The 18,274-nt window shown below is 44.0% G+C and overlaps 1 protein-coding gene across 2 annotated transcripts in view; it reads left to right on the forward strand.

The window, feature by feature from the left end:
- The first annotated feature begins 1,230 nt into the window (after window positions 1-1,230).
- The window catches only part of WASHC1 (WASH complex subunit 1), a 72,693-nt gene continuing 55,649 nt past the window's right edge, over window positions 1,231-18,274 (forward strand). The window contains exons 1-2 of one of the 2 annotated variants that reach the window (XM_077827535.1): window positions 1,267-1,306; window positions 5,285-5,421. In XM_077827535.1, coding sequence (XP_077683661.1) covers window positions 5,415-5,421 — 7 coding nt within the window. In that variant the 5' untranslated portion in view covers window positions 1,267-1,306; window positions 5,285-5,414. Of the gene's footprint in view, window positions 1,307-5,284; window positions 5,422-18,274 lie in introns of both variants that reach the window. The other variant, XM_077827546.1, reaches the window with a different exon arrangement.

Raw genomic sequence — 18,274 nt, forward strand, 5'->3', positions numbered from 1 at the left:
ACGCACAATTAAATTTTGGGTTTGATTAATATTTTTGCATACCTCTTTGAAGTTCACTTTCCATGAATATTTGTGTTAGTAAAGTTGTTTGCTTGGGTGTTTGCAGAAAGAGAACGCAAAAGAGGCATAAGCAGAACCAAGAACTGATTCAAAAAGTTCCAGCAAATAGTCACCATTTAAAACAACAACAACAGTATTTCATTGCCCAGTTCTTCAACTAAGCAATGGAGGGAGAACAAGTACATGTGAGTCAGATGTTCACTGTTCCCCAAATCTGAGAAACGCAGAAGCAGAAAGGCAGCTGGAAACAGAGGCAGAGGAGACAGTGGAACGTTTGTTTTGTGACCTTCTTTTAAGTCATATGTTCACTTCTCTTTTTGTGGGCCAGGATCAGGTCCAGGGGGAATGTGATCAGCTTCCCTTTCTTTGTGATTAGATCAGAGAGGGGAGGCCCTGAACTATGTTCTGTTGTAAGATGGGGTCAGGCTATGGCGGTGGTTGAGAACCTCTGTCATGCGACATGCGGCAGCAGTATCCCCAAAGCCAGTGTGATAGCTGCGCTGGGGCACGTTGGGGCTGGGGAGCATGGAGCCAGGGCTTAAGGTGGTCTGAAAAAAGTATGTCTGAGGGGGTTCCCATACGCTGGGAGCAGCAACCCTGGGGACTTCAAGCACTGCATGGCGAAGTCTCCGCTTCCCCTCCAACCACTGGCACTATTGATTGTGTGGATCCAGGGCCACGGGGTCGGGTTGCGTGACACCGAGCCACCAATTCGTGTCCAAGTGACAGGCCCCTTCCCCAGCTGGGGGTCTGGCTGCGTGGGGGCGCGGGGGGCTCCCAGGGCTGGTCGAGGCCCGTGCATGGTGCCCGTTCTGCACTTGCTCCCGGCCGGCTGGGGCTTCAGGCCAGGCCTGGGGGAAAGGGGGGTGCGTGAGCCCTGGGACCCCTCCGCCCCAGCGCTGCCAGGCCTCTGTGGAGACACTCGGGGCCCGGGAACGTCGTTTGCCTCCCGCCGCCCCCGTCACTTTATTGACACCGAAGGTTACAGGCGTTTTGGGGACCCCTAAGCCGGGCCCCAGGACAATCGCCCCCCTTTGCCCCCTTCCCCCCGTCAGCCCCCTGGCTGCTGGTCCCAGCCCGGCCGGGCACTAGGACCTAACGGGAGTGGGACAGAGTAGGGGCGGAAGTGGTGTTCAGCGGGAGCGGAAGTGACCCGTTGTAGGGGCGGAAGTGGGTGAGGGTCGGAGGGGCGCCATTGTTGCCGTTGCGGCCGAGGTGTTTAGGGGGCGTGTCCCGCTCGCGGCAGGTGAGGGGCCAGAGCCACGGGGGCTGCCGCTAGATGGGTCCCTGGGGGGCTTGTGGGGACCTCAGTGTCCAGCTCACCCCGGGACTGGCGTTTCCGGAGGCCGGGGGCTCTGTGGGGCGGCCGTGGCCGGGGGGGCGGGTCTCTGGGGCCGGGCGGGACTGGCGGGAGCGGGGCGGGGGGGTCTCAGCAACTGCACCTGTGTTCACCTGATGTACCTGAAGCTTGTAGGGGGAGCCTGGGCTGGGAGGGAAGGGAATGGGGTCCGGGATGACCTCTCACTGGGACATATTGGTCGGACCTTTGAGTGTTACCTGCAGTCCCACACCGCGCGCTCTCTCTCTGTGTGTGCTCTGTATGTGCCTTGCTGAGGTGGTGCAGGTGTTGCTGGCGGGCACTGGGCACGTAATAGTAAAGTAAGGGGTTGTAGCAGCATTCTGGGGAAATGGCTTAATTATATAGTTACTATGAGTCACGAGTTGGAGCAACAAAAAATAGGTGCATATCTTACCTTTGGTGCATAGTAGATCTGCAGATTCTGGGGTTTATACAGCGATCAAAGGTAGAATGACAATTTTGTAAAAACAAAACTGCTAGTTATGGACATTACTAGTATATTCATCATTGCTCAGTGGCAAAGCTTGGATGATTGTATATATGCATGTGTACATATATGTTTACATTTATAATTTTGGGTCTGGTTCTATTCAATATCTTCATCAATGATTTAGATAACAGCACAGAGAGTACACTTACAAAGTTTGCGGACGATACCAAGGTGGGAGGGGTTGCAAGTGCTTTGGAGGTTAGGATTAAAATTCAAAATGATCTGGACAAACTGGAGAAATCGTCTGAAGTAAATAGGATGAAATTCAATAAGGACAAATGCAAAGTACTCCACTTAGGAAGGAACAGTCAGTTGCACACATACATAATGGGAAATGACTGCCTAGGAGGGAGTACGGCAGAAAGGGATCTGGGAGTCATAGTGGACCATAAGCTAAATATGAGTCAACAGTGTACCACACTGTTGTAAAAAAAGCAAACCTCATTCTGGGATGTATTAGCAGGAGTGTTGTAAGCAAGACATGAGAAGTAATTCTTCCACTCTACTCTGCGCTGATTCAGCTGGAGTATTGTGTCCAGTTCTGGGTGCCACATTTCAGGAAAGATGTGGACAAATTAGAGAAAGTCTAAATAAGAGCAACAAAAATGATTAAAGGTCTAGAAAAAAATGACCTATAAGGGAAGATTGAAAAAATTGGTTTTGTTTCTTCTGGAAAAGAGAAGACTGAGAGGGGACATAACAGTTTTCAAGTACATAAAAGGTTGTTACAAGGAGGAGGGAGAAAAATTGTTCTTCTTAACCTCCAAGGATAGAACAAGAAGCAACAGGCTTAAATTGCAGCAAGTGAGGTTTAGGTTGGACAATAGGAAAAACTTCCTAACTGTCAGGGTGGTTAAGCACTGGAGTCAATTGGCTAGGAGGTTATGGAATCTCCATCATTGGGGATTTTTAAGAGCAGGTTAGACAAATACCTGTCAGCAATGGTCTAGATAATACTTAGTCCTACCATGAGTGCAGGGGACTGGACTAGATGACCTTTGAGGTCTCTTCCAGTCCTATGATTCCATGTATGCCAGGCACTCATGGGGCCGCTATTATTTTTTTGTTTATTGATTATTTGGTAATTTGGCAGTTATCAGACTTGTGCACACATTTTTGGTAATTTTTGGAAATATGATTAATGACTTCTGAGAGTTAGCATCACATTGCTATGAATGCTTACATCTCTGAGTTGCTTCAGGCTGTTGCAGATACAGGAAGGCAACTGTACTTCAGTTTTGTATCAGTTAATGCTTGGTTTGCATTTTAAAGACTCTCTTCACAACCCTAGAAATTTACTTTAAAAGAGTTTGCATTCTGCAGAATCTGAATCACTACCTCAAATGGACCTGATATTAGATACCACTGCATTAGAAGATTTTTGGCCTCTCCCCAGAATCATAGGCACCACCATCCCATTCACAGAAATAAAGCTTACTTGTAGAAAGAGGCAAGGCTTAAAGTAGACTGAATCACTTTGGAGTCACAGAACTATTAAAAAAAAGTATGAGTCAGGTCTGAGGCAAGTAAATAGCTGCTGACAGGACATTGTAAGTGTATTAAAGAATCACTCTGAGATTTAAAAATATGTTGCAAACAAATGCAATTGTTCCTAGTAATGACAGATCTGTGACCAATTTAAGCCTTAGAAAGAGGGGCTTGATAACATATGAGTTTCATACTGATGTATAATAGTATCTGTTTTGATGGGATGACAGGTTTGGAACAGGCTTTGTTCCGGCCCTTATTCTGATCTCCACAGCTGTGGACTGTATTGTTCAAACCCTGCAGTGGAAGCAGTGCAGTTCTATAAGGCTTTGAACTGCAGTTTGTATATGGGACATGGAGAATGTCTAAAGAATCCCTGAATGAGGAAAGCTGCTGTGTAATCATGATGATGTAGTTTGTGTACACATAGGAAAGCCCCTGCTTTAGTTACTCCGTACTGATGGAGAAAGAATTGCTGCCATTTGAAATACGTAGTGAGGATTACTCTACAAGCAAAGGCTGCAGTGTGTGTGTCGGGGGGAGGGAGATAGCTTGTGAAACTGGTTCAGTCATCATTACCCAGGACATCAGCTGATTGTTTGCAGTAAAGTTGTGATGAATAATCTTCTCAAAAAATTATTCATCTGAATATCAAGTAGTTGCTGTTGAACCAGCAACTAATGCAAAGAAAGCCACATGCTTGTGGAAGACTCATATTTCAGCCGTGCATTAGAATCCATTTGTTAATGTTCCAGAGAGAGCTCTGTTTTTTAAAAGTACAAATTTTGGATTTAAATTATACATTGGTATGCTTAAAGTAATATTACTAACCGTTGACTAAAATAGATGCTTCTCTTGCACTGTGGAGATGCAATTATTTGTCAAATAAATTCATGGGTAATGTTTTCAAAATAAACACATGCTATTGTGATAAATGCATTCATTCTAATAAAATTCTTCTGTGTTGAAAATAAAGAATGAGTCAGCCAACAGTAATACCGTTGCAGTGGTATTACATTTACCTGTGTATACTGAGAGAGGCTGCTGACAGGCATAATAACTGCTGTGTAAAAGGTTGTTATTGAGGCCACATCAGCAATGGTGGGCACATACATTTACTTTAATACTGAGTGAAAAACTTAGCCCCATTGTAAAATCACATCATGAAATGTTGAACTGATCAGTGATTGAGCCATGGTCTTTCCTGCCAAAAAGAGGTGACTGTCATCTCTCGAAAAGCATTGCAGATATGCTTCCACCACTAGAAGCGGGGGCCTCACCCTATGGAAAAGTACGTTTTTTCCAGGTCTTGACAAATAAATGGACACAAATCAGATGTCAAGAATTATAACATTCATAAACCAGTCGGAGAACACTTCAATCTCTCTGGTCACTCGATTTCTGATCTCAAAGTGAGTATCCTTCAATAAAAAAACTTCGAAAACAGACTCCAATGAGAGACTGCTGAATTGGAATTAATTTGCAAATTGGATACAATTAATTTAGGCTTGAATAGAGACTGGGAGTGGTTAAGTCATTATACTAAATGAAACTATTTCCCCTTGTTTATTCCTCCCCTCCCCGCCCCCCCACGTTCTTGGTAACTCCTGGAAATGTGCTGGAAATGGCCCACCTTGATTATCACTTCAAAAGGTTTTCTCTCCCCCCCCACCCCACTCTCCTGCTGGTAATAGCTCATCTTAAGTGATCACTCTCCTTACAATGTATATTTTTTCATGGTCTTTGTGTATATATAAAATCTGCTCACTGTACTTTCCGCTTTATGCATCCGATGAAGTGACCTGTAGCTCATGAAAACTTATGCTCAAATAAATTGGTTAGTCTCTAAGGTGCCACAAGTATTCCTTTTCTTTTTGCGAATACAGACTAACACGGCTGCTACTCTGAAATCTAAAGGTGAAAGGCTCCCTGTCTATTGCCAATTTTCTGAGGCATCCAGTCTTCCTAGAGTACTGAGTTTACTGTGAACAGAACAGATACCACTTCCTCTGCCTGATGCAAGGTCTGGAAACAAACTTACTTTGATGTCTCCCTTGGGAAATTTTCTGCATTTCAGTCTTCCTTGTTCTGCTGTTTTGCCACTCCCCTCTTTCTGCTCTGGTTAGGCTGTCATGATTTGGGAAGGATGTCTGGGGGTCCCTTGATGTGTTTGTTTCATTATGTTTGGTTGATGAACTTGTCTCATTTAGAAAGTGGAAAGAGCTAAAATGGCAACATTATTAAATCTATGTGTTCCCTGGGACTGCTCTGTCAAGACAGAAATGCCCAACCCACCATCCCACCAATCCGTCAGTGCTTCCATCTTAAATGTGGTGCTTTTCTTATTTATTTGTATTATCATAACATCTAGGAATCCCAGGCATGGACCAGAACACCAAACACAAAACAAAACAGTCCCTGCCCCAAAGAGCTTGTAGTCTAAGATGATACAACAGATGTGTACGGACAAAAGGGGAGCGCAAGGAAACAATGAGATGCTATTTGGTAGTGTGACAGGCAGTGGTCTTAGTAAACCAGTAGCCTAGTTGTTGTTGTTTTTTTGTAGGCCTCATGACAAAGGAGAGTTTTAAGAAGGTATTTAAAGAAGGATAATGGCTGAGTTTTGAGGATGTTTATGGGGAGCTCCTCCCAAGCCTGTGGAGGCAGCATGGGAGAAAGCATAAAGGCGCATGTTAGATTTTCAAACAAGTGGGTAATGGAGGCTGGAATCATGGAGAAGTTGGAAGTGGAAGCTGATCTTTTGCTACTGAATGAGATGTGATAGGGTGCGTGGGGATAGGTCATGAAGGGTCTTGAAAGTGGAGACAAATAGCTTATGTATGACATGATAGAGAAGAGGGAGCCAAGGAAGGGAGAGATGTGCTCAAAGTGGCATGACAAAGAGGGGGTGACATGCTCAATTTCCTAGCCCAACACTTTGATCTTTTGCAGCAGCATTCTGAATGGATATCAATGGGCCAAGATTGCATTTGTCAAGGCCAGAGAGGAGGATGTTGCACTAACCGAGACATGAGATGATGAGAGCTGACCACAACTTTGTAAGGTCTACAGATCTATGTAAGGTCTATAGATAAGAGAGAGTGCTGGTGGATACTTATCTTTAAAGATCTCTCACTCGTTCCACCAAAAGAATCATGTAACGGTAATGCCAGTGGCACTAGCTGAACAGACTGAGGGCTCTGTCACTACGGTAGGAGGGGGTCAGGGATTGAAAATGAGAAGTTTATAGTGTTGGCCATTGAATGGTGACTCTGACGCTTGTTCTACATTGGTGCCACATCCTCCCTCCAAACCCTGTTTTCCCCAGGAGTGACCTCTTTTCACTGCAGATCCCTGTAGCCTTGTGCTCATACAATTACCGGGTTGGTACTTCTACATGGAAGTGGTGTTGTCACCGTAGTGCGCTCCCTGACTCACCATCTCTGCTGAATTAGGGACATAAATACTTCTGAGGAATGGCAATAATCCTTTGTTCTACACGCCTTGTTAAATCCCCTCCATGCCCTTGTACTCCAGACTGCGCTGCATGTTGACCGTCTGTGAGGCTTGTACATGGCATTCTTGGGGATGATTTTTTTTTTTTTTTTTTACTCTGCTTTCTTGTCTTGTGTCATCTGCTGCTACTTCTGCAACATCTCCTCTTGAATGACACACACTTAGCAGACCACTCCATGAGGCTGATCACAGGATCTTGTGATATCACTGGAATTTCCTCAGGCTTGTTTTCCTGCTGTATCCCAGAATCCTTTGTTTCTTCTTTGTCCTGTGCCTGGCAGTTTCCTATTTCAAAGCCTGTTGCCTGCACTAATTTGTTTCTGTTGGCTTCTTATTTCCTCTGATTGATTGTTTTGGCTCTTTTGTGTTACTTTACATTTGTCGACCAATTTCCCTAGTCACATCAAATCTGTTCTGCTCTACTGCTGCTCCAAAGCCTTTGGCAGGACGACAGATATGGTCTGCTCTCTGTCTTGCTGCTTCCAAGCATAACCAATTTGAGCTCTTATATAAGAACAGAAAATAAAGGAAGTCTGTTTCTTAGCATGTTGGGCCCTGTTTACTTGTGCTCTTCCTCAATCTAGCATCACAGATACAGTTCTTTCTACAGTTGCAAGTGTCTTGACATCACTTAAGGATCAATTTAAATGATGTGGGGAAAATAAGTTATGGGAGAAGAGACTGACTTCAGGGCAGGAGGATCAGCCCTTTACACACTCTGTCTCTGTGAGATGTTTGGGGAGGGACTGCAGGTATTCAGTGGGAAGTACTGGGCGCTCTTTCGCTTGAAACATTTTAATATTTGACTGGATGAAACAATTTTCCCCTGGCCTCCTGGGAGAGCATAAGATGGAACCTAATAATAAAAGGCTGTTACATCCCTAACTCCTGACTCGAGAGCATTCCTGCCAGACAAAAGGTGTGCTCCTTATGTGTGGAACCCAACTTTCCCACAGGACATTGTGTCGCCCTGGATTTGAGGGGCGTATATACTCCTGAATGTGATCAAGCTAATTGCCAACCATATTATGTGCATTCAGCCGCCATGAAGTAATGAAATAGAACACCGCTTAATGAAGGTTTAATTTGGAGACAGGCTTTCAGAAGCAAGGTGATATCTAGCTGGCAGTTTCTGCTAATCAGAATGGAAGGAGGGGACAAACACGTAAGCAACTGAGTCTGAAAACCTTGGTGGTTGGAAAACCTTGTCTAGACGCCTCTAATATTAAATTTATTGAAAGTTAGAAAAGTGATCCAGTAGGGGTCATTATGACCTATGTGTTTTGTAGAAGCTAGTTATAAAAGATTAGCTAATAGAGTGTACTTTGGAGCAGTCCTCTGAAGCCATCTTGAGAGAGTTTTTTCCTGACACCCTTTCTCCCCTGTGGGTAAGCAACTGGCCACTGCCAACCTGCTGTTAATTACTCAATGCCATTCCAGACATTAGGTAAATATCTGGGCTGTTCTAAACCTATTGCTTATGTTTGTGTGTGCTTAAATCTAATATACTGCAGTTTTAGACAAGAGCATGCTTACTTGCATTACTCCTTGATCAGACAGAGAAGTGCTGTGTTCCTGTTGATTTATTCCTTACACCACCTGGAGTGAAATAGTTAAGTTGCCCCTGTTGGGGGTTCTGAAGACCCAGGGTAACAATTGGTCTGACTGATGTTCCATATTGTTTAAAATTCAAGTAGAGCATTCACATTTTTTTAAAATAAGGTTTCTTCTTTGCTGGTTATTTCTATTTCTTTTACTATAAAAAGCTTTGATGGGGCAACAAGCCTTGTGGATGAGGAGGTAGATGAGCTATACCTTGACTTCAGTAAGGCTTTTGATACTGTCTCAGATGACCCTCTCATAAGGAAACTAGGGAAATATAGCCTAGATGAACCTACTATAACATGGGTAAACCACTGGTTGTAGAACTGTACTTAGAATAGTTATCAATGGTTCACAATCCAGCTGAAAGGGTATATTGAGTGGAGTCTTGCAGGGATCTTTCCTGGGTCCGATTCTATTCAATGTCTTCATAAATGATTTGGATAATGGCATAGAGAGTACACTTATCATCCACAAACTTTATACCATGCTGGGAGGGGTTGCAAGTGCTTTAGAGGGCAGAATTGGAATTTGAAATGATCTGGACAAACTGGAGCAATGGTCTGAAATAAACAGGATGAAATTCAATAAGGAAGTACTCCTCTTGGGAAGGAAAAAATCAGTTGCACAAATACAAAATGGGAAATGACTACCTAGGAAGGAGTACTGCACAAAAGGATCTGGGGGTCATAGTGGATCACAAACTAAATGAGTCAACAGTGTAATACTGTTGCAAAAAAAAAAGCAAACGTCATTCTGGGATGTATTAGCAGGAGTGCTTTAAGCAAGACACGAGAAGTAATTCTTCCACTCTATTCAGCACTGATAAGGCCTCAACTAGAACATTGTGCCTGGTTCTGGTCATCCCACTTCAGGAAAGATGTGGACAAACTGGAGAAAGTCCAGAGGGAGCAACAAAATTGATTAAAGATTTAGAAAACATGACTTAGGAGGAAAGATTGCAAAAATTGTGTTTGTTTTGTCTGGAAACAAAAGTCTCGGGGACATAAGTCTTCAAGTACATAAACGATTGGTACAAAGAGGAGGGTGATAGCGTTCTCCATAACCACTGAGGACAGGACAAGAAGCAATGGGCTTAAATTGAAGCCAGGGAGATTTAGGTTGGACATTAAGAAAAAACTTCCTAACTGTAAAGGTGGCTAAGCACTGGAACAAATTACCTAGGGAGGCTGTGGAATCACCATCATTGGAGGTCTTTAAGAACTGTTTAGGCAACACCTGTCCGGGATGGTCTAGATAATAGGTGCAGGGGACTGAACTAGATGACCTGTTGAGGTCCCTTCCAGTCCTGCATTTCTATCCATGAGAAAAACATTCTGTAAATTAGAGAACTATTTCCAGCTCATGCCTGCCCAGGGGCGAGGACTCTAAACTGGAGAGCTTTCATGATGGTGTAGAATACCAATTTCTAGGCCACTGGACTGGCTTAAATTGGAACTTTAACGGTAGCTGCTACAGTGTACCTGTCAGAAGTACAGGAATAGGTGTCCTGACTTTCCCACAGTGCTTTGGGGTTGGAAATTTGTGAACTGTGATACTGATGATGGAGTCCTGGTGCTTTATGAATATGCTCTCTCAAACATTGTCTTGCTAAAGAGGGAAAGAGACTTAATATTTAACCAATTTTAATTGGCCAAATTTAAAAATGTTGTTTAAAATTCAAAACTTGGAAAGGGGGTGGGGAAGGAACAATTTTGACAATCTGGGAAATCTCTCCCCCCCATTTTTTTACTTCAACCAAGTTTCCTTATATATATGAGGCTTGGTTTTGGAGTGGGCCTTATGCCCCTTACCCTGTCAAACCTGGAATATTATGTCAGCGCTGGGTTGTTACAGCTTTGGTGGTGATAGGGTTGCCAAAGTTTCTCCCCATCACCTAAGAACAAATCTCAGAGATGGAAATTTCCTAGAGACTGGTCTGCAATACCCTGAGTTTAAAAGATGTCACTCTGATCAGGACAGATGCTGAGCAGAGAATGCTGTGCCTATTTTTGAGCCTCAAGGAACACTGTATGAAATGGCCCTTCACTTAAAGAGTCTTAATGTTTGTTGCTCTCATGCAGGGCTTGGAAACAATTACCAAATATTTACTATCCAGAGGCAAATATGAAATGGAGGAGCAGGAGGAAGAACTACTAGGGAGGTCCAGTGGCAATAACATCAGCCTTTTAACAGCCAAGTTTCCCAAGTGGCAAGAGTGAAATTGACATGATTCTTGTCGCTTTCATTGATGCCCCTAAGATTTTAAAAAGCAGCAGTTAAACTGTCTAGCTAGTGTTTTAGTTTCACTCTGATTGGGAAAATTATGAGCAGTGATAGATTTCGTGGAACTGTCTGGAGACTCAGGAGAACACTGCATCGGGTTATGCTCACTTCAGGTTTGGAATGCTATCTAGACACCCATGATGGTCAGGAATGTAATTATTAAATAAACAACCTTAAAATTGCACTGAACTGATAATGAAGGAGCTTAAGATCACCTGGGAAAGCTTCCCACTTGCTAGTGGTGAGTAAATGAGTTTTTTCCAAGCCCTGTTCTCATGACATGGCTGCTCCTTCACGGTTTCTAAGGGAGTCCTGACAGATAAATACCTGTGCCTGTAGCTCCAGAACAACTTGGAACGCGAGCATTGTCTTCATCTCTCCTTTGTTACTTAGCCTCAGACTCCATTCTGCTGAGGTAGTTTTCATCCCTTCAGATAAAAAGTGCTGCCCTGACTTCCTGACTCCCAGAATTCTATGGCAGGAAAACTGCAAGCAGATAATCACGAGGGAATTACGCTGCAATGTGGTTGCTGGACTGTCATAGTCCTGAGTTACTGCAGACACTGCACACTCTGCCTGAGTTGTAGGAGAGAGGGTGAAGAACACAGCTGGGAGAAATAATACTAAAATAAACCTGAAAGAGCAAGGCAGGCACTTTCAGAAGATTAAAGATAGTGGGCAGGAGAAGAGGAGGAGAACTGTCTCTTGAGAGAAGCTGCTCCGAGATGGAATGATATGCTGTATCCTGTGGCCATAGTGTCTGAGTTTGAAGGGAATAGTTTATCACTTGAAAGCAATTTCTGCTGTTTTTAATCTCCACTCTCTCTGACCTCTTCCTGAGATAACCTCTGCCAAAAAGCAGTCCAACCTGCAGTTTATTTTCTAGATTATTGATTTCCAGGCAACAAAAAGCTGGGGTAAAAATAGGACAGCAAGCCACCCTGTTTTTTTCAGAGTAGCAGCCGTGTTAGTCTGTATTCGCAAAAAGAAAAGGAGTACTTGTGGCACCTTACAGACTAACCAATTTATTTGAGCATAAGCTTTCGTGAGCTACAGCTCACTTCATCGGATGCATAAAAGTGGAAAATGCAGTTAGGATATTTTTATACACACAGACCATGAAAAAATGGGTGTTTATCACTTCAAAAGGTTTTCTCTCCCCTCACCCCACTCTCCTGCTGGCAATAGCTTATCTAAAGTGATCACTCTCCTTACAATGTGTATGATAATCAAGGTGGGCCATTTCCAGCATAAATCCAGGGTTTAACAAGAATGTGTGTGTGTGGGGGGGGGGTAGGAAAAAACAAGGGGAAATAGGTTACCTTGCATAATGACTTAGCCATTCCCAGTCTCTATTCAAGCCTAAGTTAATTGTATCCAATTTGCAAATGAATTCCAATTCAGCAGTTTCTCGCTGGAGTCTGGTTTTGAAGTTTTTCTGTTGTAATATCGCAACTTTCATGTCTGTAATCGCGTGACCAGAGAGATTGAAGTGTTCTCCGACTGGTTTATGAATTTTATAATTCTCGACATCTGATCTGTGTCCATTTATTCTTTTACATAAAGACCGTCCAGTTTGACCAATGTACACGGCAGAGGGGCATTGCTTGCACATGATGGCATATATGACATCGGTAGATGTGTAGGTGAACGAGCCTCTGATAGTGTGGCTGATGTTATTAGGCCCTATGATGGTGTCCCCTGAATAGATATGTGGGCACAGTTGGCAACGGACTTTGTTGCAAGGTTCCTGGGTTAGTGGTTCTGTTGTGTGGTATGTAGTTGCTCGTGAGTATTTGCTTCAGGTTGGGGAGCTGTCTGTAGGCATGGACTGGCCTGTCTCCCAAGATCTGTGAGAGTGATGGGTCGTCCTTCAGGATAGGTTGTAGATCCTTGATAATGCGTTGGAGAGGTTTTAGTTGGGGGCTGAAGGTGACGGCTAGTGGCGTTCTGTTATTTTCTTTGTTAGACCTGTCCTGTAGTAGGTGACTTCTGGGTACTCTTCTGGCTCTGTCAATCTGTTTCTTCACTTCAGTAGGTGGGTATTGTAGTTGTAAGAATGCTTGATAGAGATCTTGTAGGTGTTTGTCTCTGTCTGAGGGGTTGGAGCAAATGCGGTTGTATCGTAGAGCTTGGCTGTAGACAATGGACCGTGTGGTGTGGTCTGGGTGAAAGCTGGAGGCATGTAGGTAGGAATAGCGGTCAGTAGGTTTCCGGTATAGGGTGGTGTTTATGTGACCATCACTTATTAGCACCGTAGTGTCCAGGAAGTGGATCTCTTGTGTGGCCTCGTCCAGGATGAGGTTGATGGTGGGATGGAAGTTGTTGAAATCATGGTGGAATTCCTCAAGGGCTTCTTTTCCATGGGTCCAGATGATGAAGATGTCATCAATATAGTGCAAGTAGAGTAGGGGTATTAGGGGACGAGAGCTGAGGAAGCGTTGTTCTAAGTCAGCCATAAAAATGTTGGCATACTGTGGGGCCATGCGGGTACCTATGGCAGTGCTGCTGATTTGAAGGTATACATTGTCTCCAAATGTGAAATAGTTATGGGTTAGGACAAAGTCACAAAGTTCAGCCAGCAGGTTTGCCGTGACATTATCGGGGATAGTGTTCTTGACGGCTTGTAGTCCATCTTTGTGTGGAATGTTGGTGTAGAGGGCTTCTACATCTATAGTGGCCAGGATGGTATTTTCAGGAAGATCACCGATGGATTGTAGTTTCCTCAGGAAGTCAGTAGTGTCTTGAAGATAGCTGGGAGTACTGGTAGCGTAGGGCCTGAGGAGGGAGTCTACATAGCCAGACAATCCTGCTGTCAGGGTGCCAATGCCTGAGATGATGGGGCACCCAGGATTTCCAGGTTTATGGATCTTGGGTAGTAGATAGAATATCCCAGGTCGGTGTTCTAGGGGTGTGTCTGTGCGGATTTGATCTTGTGCTTTTTCAGGGAGTTTCTTGAGCAGATGGTGTAGTTCCGTTTGGTAACCCTCAGTGGGATCAGAGGGTAATGGCTTGTATTAAGTGGTGTTGGAGAGCTGCCGAGTAGCCTCTTGTTCATATTCCGACCTATTCATGATGACAACAGCACCTCTTTTGTCATCCTTTTTGATTATGATGTCAGAGTTGTTTCTGAGGCTGTGGATGGCATTGTGTTCTGCGTGGCTGAGGTTGTGGGGTAAGTGATGCTGCTTTTCCACAATTTCAGCCCGTGCACGTTGGTGGAAGCACTCTATGTAGAAGTCCAGCCTACTGTCTCGGCCTTCAGGAGGAGTCCACCTAGAATCCTTCTTTTTGTAGTGTTGGTAGGAAGGTCTCTGTGGATTAGTATGTTGTTTAGAGGAGTGTTGGAAATATTCCTTGAGTTGGAGACGTCGAAAATAGGATTCTAGGTCACCATAGAACTGTATCATGTTCATGGGGGTAGAGGGGCAGAAGGAGAGGCCCCGAGATAGGACAGCTTCTTCCGCTGGGCTAAGAGTATAGTTGGATAGATTAACAATATTGCTGGGTGGGTTGAGGGAACCATTGCTGTGGCCCCTTGTGGCATGTAGTAGTTGGAAAGTTTAGTGTCCTTTTTCTTTTGTAGAGAAGCAAAGTGTGTGTTGTAAATGGCTTGTCTAGTTTTAGTAAAGTCCAGCCACGAGGAAGTTTGTGTGGAAGGTTGTTTTTTTATGAGAGTATCCAGTTTTGAGAGCTCCTTCTTAATCTTTCCCTGTTTGCTATAGAGGATATTGATCAGGTGGTTCTGCAGTTTCTTTGAGAGCGTGTGGCACAAGCTGTCAGCATAGTCTGTGTGGTATGTAGATTGTAATGGATTTTTTGCCTTCAGTCCTTTTGGTATGATGTCCATCTGTTTGTATTTGGAGAGGAAGATGATGTCTGTCTGTATCTGTACAAGTTTTTTCATGCAGTTGATGGATTTCCACTCCATACGGCTAAATGCAGTGTCTTGCATAATGACAGGTTTCAGAGTAGCAGCCGTGTTAGTCTGTATTAGTCTGTTGAGGTCTTCCTGCTAGCTAACATTGGAAGTACTGAATAAGTTCCCCCTTTCTAGTGTTTATATGTGTATTATCTCAGATAGTCCCAGCTGCTGCCACATTGTCTGTAAGTAGCACGAGCATCCCCTTTGCTGCCGCATATACAAAGCTGGCGGGTTGGGTCTAATGGATTTGGGTCTAATGGATTTGGCATGATCAGACTGAATAGCTGACTGTGCTAAATATCATCTATTAAGCCCTAGTAATACAGGGGTAGGGACGGGGGGCAAGTATTGTGATATGCATGAATTTTTGTATTGGGGAAAATGCAGGGAAGATCTAGTGGGTCTGAGGAAAGGATGGAAGTGGGATATTGGAAGTATTTGGGTGAGAGGGAAATGTGGTGATAATGGGGTGGGGGGGGGGGAAAGATAAGGGAGGGCAAGATCACTAAGCAGAAGACTGAAGCTGATGACAATAGCAGAACATTATTGCCCAGTGGGTTGGAAGAAATGACCAGCTGTTTTATTTCAGGGAGATGCTATATTTTCAGAGAAATATATTGTTTGTATGTGACGGTATTAAAACTGAGGAGCTTTGAACCCTGCTGAATCAAAGCCAGCTGTATGAGCTTGCTGGCGCTGCAGCAGCAGGACAGCTGGAATCCTCATGGAGACTCAGATAGTTAAGACAATTTATCACATTTAAATGGTGTCAAAGGCAAGTCAGACTGAACAGGAACTTTGACGTATCCTAGGACTAAGTGGGAATGGACACAGATGAAATGGCCTCAACTGGGCAGTCAAATGAAGGGAGGGGGAGGCTAGATCTGGACAATGAGAATGTTTAAAAGGGGTCTTAGAAAGACAAGATGGGTGAGGTAATGTCTCTTATTGGACCAGCGTCTGTTGGTGAAAGAGACAAGCTTTTGAGCTATGCAGAGCTCTTCTTCAGGTCTTACCCACCTGTCTCTCTAATATCCTAAGAACATAAGAATGGCCATACTGAGTCAGACCAAAGGTCCATCTAGCCCAGGATCCTGTCTTCCGACAGTGGCCAATGCCAGGTGCCCCAGAGGGAATGAACAGAACAGGTAATCATCAAGTGATCCACCCCATCACCCATCCCCAGCTTCTGGCAAACACCATCTCTGCATGTCCTGACTAATAGCCATTGATGGACCTATCCTTCAGGAACTTATCTAGTTCTTTTTTGAACCCTGTTATAGTCTTGGCCTTCACAACATCCTCCGGTAAGGAGTTCCACAGCTTGACTGTGCATTGTGTGAAAAAAACTTCCTTTTGTGTGTTTTAAACTTGCCACCTATATGAGACCAACATGGCTACGACAACACTGCACACGAAAATGTGTCTTAAGCTTTTCTTGGGTGAGAGCAAGAATTGAAAAGGAGTCTCTTGAAAATACAATTCTCTAGTAAAAGAATGGAAGGACCCTATAAAGAAGAGGAGTATCTGCTGTGAGACAGGGGTGGCTGTGGGGGCCATCTTCACTGACAGAGCGGGTATGATTAAAGCACAGTTCTGTAAATTCTGTAAGTCTCTTCCTTCAATATTTACCTTTTTCGCCTACCCCTTCCCAGAATCCATCCATTCGCATCTGTGACAATAGGATGAGTTTAATCTTTTGATGCCAAATCAATCCAATTGAATCCTGTTTCTTATTATTCCCTTCCTTACCCCTCAAGATAGTCATTTCAGTTACAGGAAATGTACTTGTTCAGCAATAATACCTACCTTTTGTACAGCACTTTTCATCAGTAAATCTCTAAGCACTTTTCAAAGGAGTCAGTATCATTATCCCCATTTTACAGATGGGAAATTGAGGCAGAGAGCAGGAAAGTGACCTGCCCACCGTCACCCAACAAGCTAGTAGCCGCTTTGGGATTAGAACTCGGGTCTCCTGAGTACTAGTCCAGTGCCTAGCTACTAGGCCATACTGCCTCCCCAAGATGGCTGATGCCTTGAGGAATGTGGGTTTGCCTCCCTCCTTGCTTCCCAGATGATGAATGGGAGGAGGTAGTGGCAAGACTTGATCGCAGTTCCAAACCCAAAAGTTTCAGGGTGGCAAATGTGCCACAGGGGTGCATGAGAACTCCTCCATGTTTATCCTGCTAGTGTGATTTAATGGGGAAGTTATATGGCACAGAGTTGAAACTGCTCTGTACTGTTTTATGAAAACCATATGATTCTAATGGAATGTGTACTGTAAATCTTGAAAATGTGTGGTAGAACAGCTACTGGGGGGAAATTTGTCTTGGCACATATTGATGACATTTGTGTTTTAGCTCAACTGAGAGGAGTCTAAAAGAAAAGGAGGACTTGTGGCACCTTAGAGACTAACAAATTTATTTGAGCATAAGCTTTCGTGAGCTACAGCTCACTTCATCGGATGCATTCAGTGGAAAATACAGTGGGGAGATTTATATACATAGAGAACATGAAACAATGGGTGTTACCATACACACTGTAACAAGAGAGTGATCACTTAAGGTGAGCTATTACCAGCAGGAGAGCGGGGTGGGGGTGGGGGGACCTTTTGTAGTGATAATCGAGGTGGGCCATTTCCAGCAGTTGACAAGAACGTCTACGGAAAGGGGGTAGGTGGGGGGGATAAACATGGGGAAATAGTTTTACTTTGTGTAAATGACCCATCCACTCCCAGTCTCTATTCAAGCCTAAGTTAATTGTATCTAGTTTGCAAATTAATTCCAATTCAGCAGTCTCTTGTTGGAGTCTGTTTTTAAAGTTTTTTTGTTGAAGAATTATGACTTTTAGGTCTGTAATCGAGTGACCAGAGAGATTGAAGTGTTCTCCAACTGATTTTTGAATGTTATAATTCTTGACGTCTGATTTGTGTTCATTTATTCTTTTACGTAGAGACTGTCCAGTTTGACCAATGTACACGGCAGAGGGGCATTGCTGGCACATGATGGCATATATCACATTGGCAGATGTGCAGGTGAACGAGCCTCTGATAGCGTGGCTGATGTGATTAGGCCCTATGATGGTGTCCCCTGAATAGATATGCGGACACAGTTGGCAACGGGCTTTGTTGCAAGGATAGGTTCCTGGGTTAGTGGTTCTGTTGTGTGGTGTGTGGTTGCTCGTGAGCATTTGCTTCAGGTTGGAGGGCTGTCTGTAAGCAAGGACTGGCCTGTCTTCCATGATCTGTGAGAGTGATGCATCCCAGATTAGGAGGATGCTTGAAGTTCCCTAGATCACTGGTGGGGAGTGATCCTGCTCAGTCTGTTGATAAAGGGTCAAGAGTTGTGGAGAATTTTTATGAAAAATGTGTGACTCAGTTTACCTATTCACTTTATATTGCTACTCACTAGTAGTGAATGGGTTAATTTCTTCCTCTGGAACAGGGAAACTAGGGATGGGTGTGTGTTACATACGCTAGTCTGGCTTAGACCCAAAAATGCTATCAAGAACTGAATGGAATCAGCACATATGTATAGAAGAACCAATG

The sequence above is a fragment of the Eretmochelys imbricata genome, chromosome 1 (genome assembly GCF_965152235.1).
Source record: "Eretmochelys imbricata isolate rEreImb1 chromosome 1, rEreImb1.hap1, whole genome shotgun sequence".
NCBI lineage: Eukaryota > Metazoa > Chordata > Testudines > Cheloniidae > Eretmochelys > Eretmochelys imbricata.